This window comes from Centropristis striata, chromosome 9, assembly GCF_030273125.1.
Source record: "Centropristis striata isolate RG_2023a ecotype Rhode Island chromosome 9, C.striata_1.0, whole genome shotgun sequence".
NCBI lineage: Eukaryota > Metazoa > Chordata > Actinopteri > Perciformes > Serranidae > Centropristis > Centropristis striata.
In genome coordinates, this window is record NC_081525.1 from 34,742,351 (window position 1) to 34,754,846 (window position 12,496).

General features: G+C 39.4%; 1 protein-coding gene across 1 annotated transcript in view; it reads left to right on the plus strand.

Moving 5' to 3' along the window:
* The window catches only part of agbl4 (AGBL carboxypeptidase 4), a 318,197-nt gene that overhangs the window by 207,065 nt on the left and 98,636 nt on the right, over positions 1–12,496 (plus strand). The window contains exon 6 of the mRNA XM_059341738.1: positions 4,914–4,953. Within this exon, the coding sequence (XP_059197721.1) occupies positions 4,914–4,953 (40 nt within the window). The remainder of the gene's footprint in view (positions 1–4,913; positions 4,954–12,496) is intronic.

Here is a 12,496-nt window from a genome sequence, read left to right on the forward strand (position 1 = left end):
AATCAGCAAATATGAAAAGTAAATTCTGCAGGAAATGTTGGCAAATGGGTTTTGGGTAGATTGTGCATGAATATTTAATTTAGTCATAAAATAGGGGTTTAGTACATTAATGGCTTTTCCACTGCTGTCACTCCATTTGACCCCCTCCACCCTTTTCTCCGCTTCCCACCCAGATTAGGATGGTGGCACAGTTTGCTATCAGTTCTGCAGATTGGTTCTGTTAATGACCATATTTATACTGATTAGAACATTATAGATTTCTTTAGAGGGGTGGGCGATGTCAGACTGATATCTGAAGATCTATTTATTAAATAAGATTTTTTTCCTAGTAATATTATAGACGGTCTTATAGAAAATAATACCAAGACAATCTGATAAAGACATCCACAGAGAAACTGAGCAGTTTGTCTTTTAGTCAGAATATCAATTTTACTTTGGTTTGAAGTCTTTGCAAAATTGCATCTTCCCACTTATGGAGGTAAAGATCGAACTTTATCAAGATCTGCAGTCATAAAAGTCATCCAAGAATAGAAGCACCAGTGTGGGTTTCCTGCTCAGGTTACATAGCTAGAAAAATAAAACTAAATTATACTCTCATATAACACTAGCTATTTTAAGATAATTCAGGAGTCCAGTCTGTATCAGTATTGTTTACTGTGCTGCTGGCCGCAGAGCCCCAGAGTCCACGCTGGCTGGCTAGACGACCGTGACAGCTGGAGTGGCCGTCACCTCTGTCTCCCAACTGCTTCCTTGTTTTCTGACCTAATAACACTTCAACTGGCAGGTTCAAGTCTAGATTCACCTGTGGTAAACATCTGTGTACCTCAGCCAGACAAGGTTTTTTTGTTGTTGCAAATAATGATTTGACCTTCTTGGAGTTCTATAAAAGTATGGCCTACGGAATCAGGTCAGTCCAATTAGTATCTGTTTAGCTGTCAGGCATGAAAAACTATAATTTTGTGGCATTCAAACTATTTTATTTCCCTACCAGGTAGTAAAGCAATCAGTGGTTTTGTCAATAATAAATACTTTGTGGGTTTAATCTGTTGCAGTGGGTGTTTTGTCATTATGGTAGTGCGAGGGCAGTGGCCAGCCACTCTGAGTCTGGGCTGGCTTCAACCAGGGTGTGAGCCCTCAGCTCTTGGCTGTGTTTGATAAAGATTAATTCAATCCTATTTTCTGCCCTGAAATGCTTTTGCTAATGTAATTCTCTCGGTGTCAGATCCCCCCACTCTCTCTCTTTGTGTGTGTGTGTCTGCCTGTCTCTCTCTTCCTCCTAAGGAACACTAAGCACCTTATCCATGTTAAGGACTAACAAAAGCAGCAGGAAGAGGGAGCAGTGGTAGTGTGTTGTAATTCTCCACCACAGATTCATTATCTGTGTATAAGTACTGGCAGGCTGAACGGCGCTCACACTTTTGATCTGCTGGTAACAGACTGTGTGTGTGTGTGTGTGTGAGAGAGAGAGAGAGAGAGAGAGAGAGAGGATTTAGGAAATAGATTTTAAAATGCTGCCACATCCAAATAAATGTGTATCTGCCTGATTCCATACATCTAATCTCATTCATATTCATACCATAATCTGAAATGAGAAATGATTTTCAAATCATGCTTCAGTAGACAGTCTTCTCTAGTTTCACTGTAGAGCCAGTAGAGGGTGCTACACAGTCCAAGTGGGAACTAATTAAATCTCTTCCATTTCCACAAAGTTTGAACAGGACATATGTGCATTTGTTTTTATTATATACCATTTATTAGAATGAATTACTGTAGTAGAAGACTGGTTTATTTATGTAACATGCAGTATTAAAAACAACATCTGAAAAAAAGCTTTAAAATTGAGTATTAATAAGGGATTTTTAAGTTAATTAATGCTATGCAGGCAAAAAATAGGATTTGGAAAGGACATGTTGTGTTCCTAGTATGAACAAACACATATGTGTTATTTTCTACTGGCCAACAGTAGTAGTTCTAATCAAGGCATTATCCCCTGTACAGCAGCAGTTAGAAGAACTAGAGGTGTAAATGTTTCTCTGATGGTATTGATTCCTGCTGCGGCTCCATGTCTGACTGACTGTAGAGGGTCAGCGGCCTGTACAGGTGCTGGTAGCAGAGTGTGTGTGTGTGTTTGAGAGAGAGTTGGAGTTTGGAGGTGGGGGCCATGTGCATGTGTGACTGAGTGTATGTGTCGTGGTGCACTCTATGATCTCAGCTTGCTCTCTTGTTGCTCTGTGTCTCATGTTGTCACAGTGACCTCTACTGCTAACATGGTCACCTACCCCAGCATCAGTTCCCCCTCCGCCACACTCAATACACCACAGCCACGTCTTTACAGGGAACCTGCAAATAAGCAGATACATCTAAGTATCGAACACCCAAGTTCTAATATATTACCGGGCATCTTGTTTCTTTTCTTGCCCCCTCTACAGAAACAACCTTCCCTCAGTCAGAGCACGAACATCATTGGCCCGTTTTAGTCCTTGAGTGAAGACTCAGCTCTCCAAAAAGCCTCTTACACCATCCTTTCCTATCATTATGTGTCATTTTTATGTACAGCGCATTGTGATGCATTCATGATGTATGAAATGTGCCATATAACTACAGTTGACGTCACTTGACTTCACTCTTTCTTCACATCACCACATCTTTCTAATCATGCATTTAGTCTGTCTGCATTATTTTATTTTTATTTTTTGCTGAAATTCTTTTGCTAAATGCTCTATTCTACTCAGTAAAATATTTAAATACAATTAAATTTGTATATGATATTAAATAAGCTTAAATAAAATAATATTTTTATTATCTGATATAAATATATATATATTTAATTATAATTTAAAAAGTATAAGTATTTTTTAATTTGCAATTAACTAGTGCCTAGGATCCAGTTACTACAGTCTAAATGTCAGGTCCCATATTGTAAAAAGTGAGATTTTTGTGTCAATTAAAGAGCAAGTCTAGGATTTACATAAGTACTGCGAAAGTATCAAAATGTGCAGTCCAAAGAGAAATGCACATCTTCTGTTTTCAGAAACATTGCTTTAAACAAGCTGGCAGGGCTTCTGTAAGTTTGTGGTGTCACTGCCAACTATACTGTATATACGTAGAAATTGATGTTAAAGTGCGGTTACAGTCATTGTAACGGCTGCAATGATGGAGCACAGATGCAGAGAAAACCCAGAAACGCTGACCTATCAGAGCAGACTGGGCTTAAAGAGACAGGTGCAATGGAGCGTTTCAGACAGAAATAAAAAATATAAATAATTAAATAAAAAATAAAGTTGTTTTTCTTTTACGTTAAAGCATGTAAACATTTTTGAATGTGTATAATTTGTCCCCTTTAATCTGTTTCTAATAAGTCCCCCTAAATTTTATGGAAAATACCTTATTTTCCTTCCTACCTTTCACACTAAGATTATTTTTCTGATGTAAGAAAATGTACACAAAATCGTCAGAGCAATATAACCCTCCACGTTGTATTCTTACTATTACTACAGTGTTGGTGAGCTTGCATTCTAAGTTATTCCGCCTTACAGCTCCTTCTACTCATATTGTATACTTTAAGTCACTCTGAGTAAGAGCATCTGCTAAATACTAAAATAAGTGTTTAGTAGCCTATCAGAGAGTCCCACTCCAGGAAACACTGTATGTGAGGAGAGACGGACTCTGAGAATGCTGAGAGTCTCTTTGCTTATCCCTCTCAGCAACTGGTTAGTGTGGTGCTTGAATATTAATGAAGTCTGGTCCTAAAAGCTGGCTTTGACTGTGACCTAGCCACACTGTGTCTCTCTCTCTCTCTCACACACACACACACACATACGCTCAGATCCTTCATCCTTCCCTCGGATGTGAAGATCTTCTTTCCTGAGGGACTGGTAGATGAGGAGGGCTGAGGTGTTGATTACTGCAGTGCTCAACAGTCAAGTGTGTGTGTCTTGTAAGTGTGTGTGTGTGTAGGGAGGCAGCAGGTTAAAGAGAGGGGCAGCCAGCTAGCGCCTCCTCTAGACTCCTTCCCAGCTGCTGGAGACGTCAAGTGTAAAATTGCACACTCTTTCAAACACACTCCATAAAAACCCATGAGGTCACACTTAAATGTGTGCACACAGTGTTGGAGAAACCACTTTTAAAATATAGTTGTACAAGCTTGTAGATTCTTCACATTGGATGATGAAGACATACCTTTACAGAAGTAGTTTTATTAAGAAGTTATTTGTAACTCAAAGTATTTTGGTCAAATGATGACACTTCAATACAAAACTGCAAAAGAGTCAACCGAGTCAAATGTTAAAAATGTTAATTTCAAATAAATTTTTTAATAAACTTCCATTTTCTGCTGATTTTGGTGCCCCTTGTGGTTAAAAGCAGTAGTGTTTCCATGAGCACCATCGTCTCTTGTTGTAAAGATGTTGATCTGGCTAGCATGTGCATTTTTTTTGAGTGAGTGAAAGAAAGATGCAACTTATTTTATTTTTATTTTTTAAAGACAGTTGTTTGCAGATGCATAGCAATGCAATAAATCATTTCATCTGATTTTGCAGTGAATCAGACATTTAAATTAGCGAGATGGTTTGTTTGCTTATGTGCGTCTTATATCGTGGCATCAGTATTAAATTGAGACCATTTCATAACTAGTTGATGAACGGTCTCTGTATTTACAGTTATCAGCCAGTAGTCATACAGAATATTTAAAGCTCAATACATCATAAAATGACAAATAAATAAATAAACTTCTAGAAATAATTCCATATGTGAATGGAACTACCATCAAGCTACTGCAAAAGGCTTATTGCTGAGCAAACTAAACTCATATTGTATATGTGAGATTGATAAATAGTCATCCTGCAACATGAATACCAGTAACTGACAATAATGCTATGACAATCAACTAAGTTTCTTTTCTCTTTTTGTTCCAGCAACAACGGCGTCTTGACCTGTTAACCATCACCAACCCCGGTAAGTCCCTGACATCTTATGACTTCACTTCCACCCACAGTCCACCTGAGCATCAGTGTACTATGGAAACATGCCAGTCAGACATGCAGTGTCTTTCCCTATAACTCACTTCTAGATACTAAAAGAGTTACAAGCTGTTTTAGTGGATGCTGATTGCCTACACAAACAAATAACTGCACAGCTGGGTAGTAGGACATACGCAGATAACACAGTTACTGTGCCCTGAACCAGAAGCTCTGCTGATTTGATGATTGCTGGTCAGTTATTTGAGCTACTCTATGTGTGTTAAAGGATGCTGTCAAATAATTATTTCCTGAAGCTTCAATAATGGGGATGATGGGAGAATATAAAGCCCATGAATTTTGCAGATCAGTCATTTAGCAGACGCTTTTTTCCAAAGCGACTTACAATAAGTGCATTCAACCTGAAGGTACTAGACATAGACCACAGGAATCAAGTAAGTTTTCAGAATTCAGTCACACAAGTCATTAGGGCAAGCATGTGGCCCCAAGTGTACGCTACATGTGTGTACATCCCTCCATGTGTGTTGTAAGAGCAGGTCTTGTAGAGCATATGGTACTCAGGTTACAACCATGTTAATTTCTCACTCAATTATTCTTGAAATTCAGTGAAACAGTGAAAAATGTCCAAGGTGATGTCTTTAAATGCCTTAGTCAGTTTAATATCTGATACCCAATAGTATAAAGGATATTCAGATTAATGTGAGGAAAAAAAAGCGTTTTTGAGAAGCATTTTCTGCCATTATATAAAGCATTCCTCAACTTATTGATTAGTTGACAAATCATTAGAGCTCTGCTTTGCATTTATTTAAGGATTGTTAAGAGATTAGTCACCAGGTTAGATAACAATCCAACAGTAATTGTCGACTGTCATAATATTTCTAATAAAGCTATCAAGTTCTTCTTCTGAGATGGATTACATTTATGCTAATGTCCCTGATTATTAAACTATGTTGATGAAGACATCCAAACCAGTAAATGTGTTTGTCTTGATCTAATTATTAGATTTATTAAGTTTCTCATTATAATCTTATTATATGCCAGCCTTTGTGTGACACCTGATTGTAGTCTCTGTGTGTCTGAATAACTTTATATATGTGTAAGTGCGTTGTTTGTTTGTTTGTCGCAGAAGTTGCTAAATGTAATGTAATGTAGACTTAACCATGCAATTTAACACATTTTACTTGCTATGTCTTTACAAGATGCTTTCACATCCAAATGTTACGAAACACTAACATATGCTCCAGAAACCCTCCGGTACACACTTCTGAAATGATGTCATAAACACAGCTGATGTGCTTCGTCCTCATGGAGACACATGCTTCAGAAACACTCACATAAATACTCCTTTTTAAACAATATGATGAACTACCATTTGCACACAATGTTCCACACTGTTTTTAAAGACAAAATATGATCTATCTTGCATGATACACTGTTGAAACACATACTGAAAGAGCATCCCATAACAAACTGAGTAACACACGAGTATTAAAACTACTTTTCACTGTTTTATACAACCATATCAGCAGTTTTTGCATTGTGTTTGTGAAAGGAAGCATATATGCACATATGGACATTTCAGTAAAGAACATAAATCTAATATTTAAGAGTAAATTTAGTTTGTGTTTTGTTTTTTAGAGGATATAAGCTCATTTTTAGTCTGCATAAGAGAGGCAAAATGTATGTGCAGTCTGTGCCGAGCAGTTGTATCCAGTATGCACCTCAAACTTGTAACATGTAGCAGTCAGACACGCATATGGTGCTCCAAGTTTGACTGGGCGTGGAAACATGTCACAAAGTAGTTGCACTGTTAGAAATCTGTGGCAGTCTCTTACTGTAGAGAGGCAGCTGTGAGAGCGAGGGATCCGCTGAGATGGAAAGCAAGGAGAAAGTCGAAAAAACGGGGGAGGAGAAACAGATGGGGACGGCGAGGAGGACGCAGAGACCCATATGTCTAAAGTATCTGGATGATCTAATATGCTTTGATTAGAATAATGCTTATATGAGGCTCTTGAAGACTGGGTTAATTTAGCAGGTTTATGTTGCAGCTGTTCCTCGGCCCTGGGCGGAGGCAAGGCTCGCCACTGGCCTTCAGAGTTTGACAGAGGGCAGGCGAATAGAGAGAAGGGACAGACTTTACAGCAACACCTTTTATCGTCAAGATTAGATTTTGGCATAGAACTATATGCTTAAATGTATGCACGTATACAGCAACTAATTTTGACCTCAGAAAGTCTCAGTCTCATGGGGTATTTCCTCATGGATTGGTTCACAAATGTCATAAATTCATGTTCTCCAGTTTCTTATGTCTTATTAGAATATTTTTCAGGGTTTTGAAGTTGGACATCATGCTATTTAAGGTACAGTTCCCCCAAAAAGTAAAAAATGACATATTTTATATACACAGTGATACAGTTTTACAGTTGGTCGAAAGAAAAAAGTTCCTTCATGAAACTGCTCATAACAACCTCTGTGGATTATCTTTCGTATTCAGGTCATGATGTAACAAGTGTCATCTTGTTCCATTGTATTTTAATCAAGTCAGATATCTGCAACTCACACCAAAGCAATCTAGAGTGATAAATAGCATTATATGAGTATTTTGGGGCTGAACTGCCACTTTAAATTTGTCCTTTTTACAAACATGGATTTACAGACTAATCTACTGAGCATGGTTTCTCAGTCCTGACATGTCTCCCAGTGTCTTCTCTGATCATTTTCACTGCAGTAACATGTTGCTGTCACCATGTTTCATTTTTAAGTCATCTGAAGGTGGTTTACTTGTGTTTTTTCTCGTTAGAGCAGAGGGTATTTTTCCTAATGCTTTGAGGTTGGTAAACTCCAGATGGGCTGTCAAATGTGATTTACTAAGAACGGACTTTCGTCTAGCCATTCTCATAAAAACACACCACCTCCTGTTTGGGTGAATGCAGGGCTGTCATTGCTCTTAAGGCTGTTCTCATTCACTCTTCTTACTCGGAAATGAACTTCAATATAACTCAACTAATATTTCTTACACAACACACGTAGTTCCTTTAACACAAACAATGAGATTTTCCGAAAGATAACCGAGTATTTTTGATGCATAAACAGGTTCAGTACTGCAGGAGCTTGCACAGGCACAGTTATGTTGCTCGACATTTAACACAAGAAAAATGGTGCATAACTTATCAGAAGATAACATACAAACCGTTATGAGGATAGTATGTGTTTTGTACCGCAGGGTGCATCAGCATGTAAGCCTTTAACACTCTTTATTTCCCACCACTGCAGTCGCTCTTCTTTTGTTGTCTTGCACAAAGTGAACAGTCACAGAAAGTCTCCTCTACCATTTTAAGCTCCTGCCTCCTCAGAGGTCTCTGAAGGGCCTTATTATAGTGTCTAAAATTGATAGCAAAAACAATCAAATTTAAATGAAATCTTATGCAACAAGAAAAGGAAAAAGGGAAACGGGATCTGAATGCTTTGCAAAGCTTCTGTGCTCTCCGAGGTTATTTTAATTCTGCTCTCTTTTCTTTGTTGGTTAGCCAGTATGCAGCGACAAACTTTAGCACTCCATGGGGCTTTAAAAGAGGTAAAATGGCACAACAGCAGGATAAATACAGAAAAAAGTCTTTACTTTTGCTCTAAAGTTTTACTCTGGGTATAATGAAATGCCCTGCAAAGAAGATACTGTTACCGTCGCAATGACATCCCATTAAATTAATCTTAATTCATCTTAAAATTTAACTTTTTGCATCTCCTTCTCTTTGGACGAGCTTCCATTATATTGCAGGAGACCTACCCTCCTTCAGGGTTTAGTCTACACTCATGGAGGGGCCCTAGATAGACTGAAATAGCTTTCAATTATTTCTCACTGAAAGGTTTCTTCCTCTGACCAGTGTAGAGCTCAGTGTGCTGTGTAAATTATTGCAGGTCATTATTCAGGCTGTTGTTACGTGTGGCCTTGAAGGGAAGTCTATTATATTCTTAACTTGGCAGACATATTTTATTCTGCCCTGCTGCTTATTACTATTCACAGTAGGTGAGCGGACACACACACGCAGACACACTGAACACGGTGAAGGTTATTATGATGGCTGTATGAAGAGCAGGTGAGGCTTTCAGATGAATGACTCTGATAGGGAAACACAGGCAGGACACCCTCTCCTTCTCCCAGCAGATTAAAGGAGTTTCCGCTCCTTTGCTCCCTTTCTCCTTGTCATCCTCTCACGTTTCTCTCTCCCCACTGTTGGCTCTTATTCCTCTGCTCGTTTGACTTAGCATCTCTCGTTATCTACACTTATTTATTACTGATCCTATATGACCGTGTTGCCTTTGTTTCTGCCTTTTTTTGTGTTGCATTGTTCCCTTTTTTTTCCATCTTGCATTCAGCTCTCTTCGTCTCGTCTTCATAGAAATGACAGCAGGAGGAATCACAGGGTGTGAACAAACTAATAGGCTCAAGTGGCTTCATAAGGTGCTGTGTGTGAGAGAGAAAGGGGTTTGATGAGGATTCTGCCCCCGCTGCTCTGTTGGCCTCCATCTCTAATGGCGTTCATTAGCTGCTCTGAAAATGGTTCACATTTACACATGTGTTCACGCACATGTAACTAAGTGTATATTAACTTTACATATAGCTCAGATATAGTGACGACCCCCCCCCCCCACACACACACACACACACACACGCACACACACACACGGTATCTCTTTAGTCCCTCTTTCTCATTTCACACACACATGCAGACTCACTCCCACACACAGACCCACTCAAACCTCACTCGGCCCTCTTTAATTGGACACTTGAGCAGCGCACGGCTGCATCTGGCTCCTGTTGAACACAGCCTGACATTTCAGACTGCTGACCTTTCCAGCCCCGCCACAACTAAATAATGATTAGTCCTGGCAACTGTTCCACCACAGCAGCAGCCAGGTACACACACACGCACATGCACGCGAGCATGTGCACACACACTGCACACAGGTGCAGGCAGCACAAAACAAAACAACAAAAAACACCTGCATGGAAGGCTTTGTTTTTTCACAGTGAGAAAATGGGGTGCAGACATTGATTCGAGAGGCCATTGTCATTCTTTTGGTTTATCGATTAGATTGTCCTTTTCCATATCTGCAGTCAGCACCCAATAATGTGTTGTTCTAAATTAACTCTGCTTGCCTCTGTTTAGTTTCTCCTTTCCCCTTTATGCGCTCTCAGCATTACAGTGGAAAAAAAGGTCAATCATATTCATGAGATCTGGGCAGATTTGAGAGGATGGTTGTGTGTGAGCGTGTTTGTGTATGTACTTGTGCACACACTTTTAGGTCGTGCACAGATGTGTGCAGGATGTATGTGTGTGTGTGCGTCTAAAGCAATGAAGCAGCATGGAGATAATAGGCAGTTCTCAGATCTCTCCTCTCACTTTCTTCTTTTTTCACTCTATCACTTCTCTCTTTGTATCTCCATTTCCCTGCTGTTTCTGTCAGAACGGAATAGAAATGCTCTTTATTAGAGCCTCTCTTTCTGCAGATAGTCTTTGTTTCCTGCTCTGCTCTCTCTGGACAGACCCACTGTACTAATCTGTGAGGTCAGAGGTCATGTTTTGAACAGCCAGCTGCTCACAATCAAATGCCTGAATCTTTCATTCCACATAGTTTTGGCGTGGAAATTGAAGTATGTAAATGCAGCATGTGAATGGCATCTGCACAATATGAATACAATTCATAAGTATGAAGCTGATGGTCACAACCATAATTATTTCATCCTTATTGTTTCCATGGAAATCCCTGGTCAGGGCATTTGTTAAAGCAAAAACTCAGACATCAAAGCAGAAAGAAACAGCAGCTCATGTTGCTAAATTCAAACTTCAATGCAGAAATGGATACTTCTTTTGGTTTTCAAGAGTCCAGTGGGATATTCAGAGGATAATGTGAATAATAAAAGTAAAGTAAAGTAAAAAAAATAAATAACTTCCCAAATCACCATTATTTCCTACCAAGCATCCACCTTCAGGCCTGAAAAGTGCCTTAAACCTGCATTCTTTCTAATGGCCAGCAGGGGGACAACTCCACTGGCAAAAATATGTCAGATTGTACAGAGATCTATGAGAAAATGATCCCGATTCTTATTTGATTTATATTTTCCTAGTGATTTTAAAACCAAATCATTAGTTTCAAGTTACCTTCAATACAGCATGATGTTAATTTTTTTTAATTATGGTCCCATTTAGAGTAAAATAGGCCACAAAGCAAGGCTTATGTTTTAAGGCAGGGCTAACTTGTGATTGACAAACTGCTATCACAGCTACCTGTCAATCAGGAGAGACATAGCAATACTTATCCATGGTACTGTGTACATTTTATAGCCATGAACTTGTTTCTGGGTTTAAAGTACAAACCATAGACAGTATATAAATAATGGATGTAGTCACCGTGACGTCACTCATTGGTTTGCCGCCCGTTGGAAGCATTGAGTTCAGCATTGAGTTCAGTTCAATAGGAGTGTCTATTAGTCCAAGTGTCTTTTTTTTTTTTTGCGAAAAAGGATGTTTTATACGGAAGCCCTGAACCGCAAGTGAAGAAAAAAAATTTTGAGATGTTATCTCGTTATTTCGAGATAGTATCTCGTAATAACGAGATAAAATCTCGTTATTTCGAGATAGTATCTCGTAATAACGAGATAAAATCTCGTTATTTCGAGATAACACACTTATGTAAAAAAAAAAAAAAAAAAAAAATTTTTTTAATTTTTTACTGTCAGATATTATCTCGTTATTTCGAGATACTAAGTCGTTATTTCGAGATACTATCTCGTTATTTCGAGATACTATCTCGTTATTTCGAGATACTAAGTCGTTATTTCGAGATAACACACCTATGTAAAAAAAAAAATAATAATAATATTTTTTACTGTCAGATATAATCTCGTTATTTCGAGATACTAAGTCGTTATTTCGAGATACTATCTCGTTATTTCGAGATACTAAGTCGTTATTTCGAGATAACACTTAGGCCTATGCTGTCTCAGTGAACGGACCGGGCTGTCCAGTCCCGGCTTCCTCGTGAGGAGATCCACCGCCTCGTCACGCTCGTGTCACAACACATCCAGAGGGCAACCCGCTGCAATTTTGCCCTCAGCCCGGAGGTGCAGCTCCTGGCCGCGCTGCGTTTTTACGCAGTGGGGAGCTTCCTGGAGGTGGTGGGGGACGGCACCGGCCTCAGCAAGGCACCGGTTTCACGGAGTGTGGCAGCCGTGACACCGATCCTCCTGCGCCATGCCCGGAGACACATCAGGATGCCCACCACGCGGGACGAGTTCCGCCAGTGGGGTATATATGCGTTAATGGCTTGATTACTGCTCGGATACACCTGTTAGCTGTGATCACACACACACACACACACACACACACACACGCACACGTAGCCTTATTGCACAGGTGTGTGGGGTGACTTAAGCGCTGATAAAGTGGTGGGTGATCGATTTGCCTGGCATCGATTGATTTATATTTCAGCACCACGGCGGTGGACAGCTCCCACTAAGA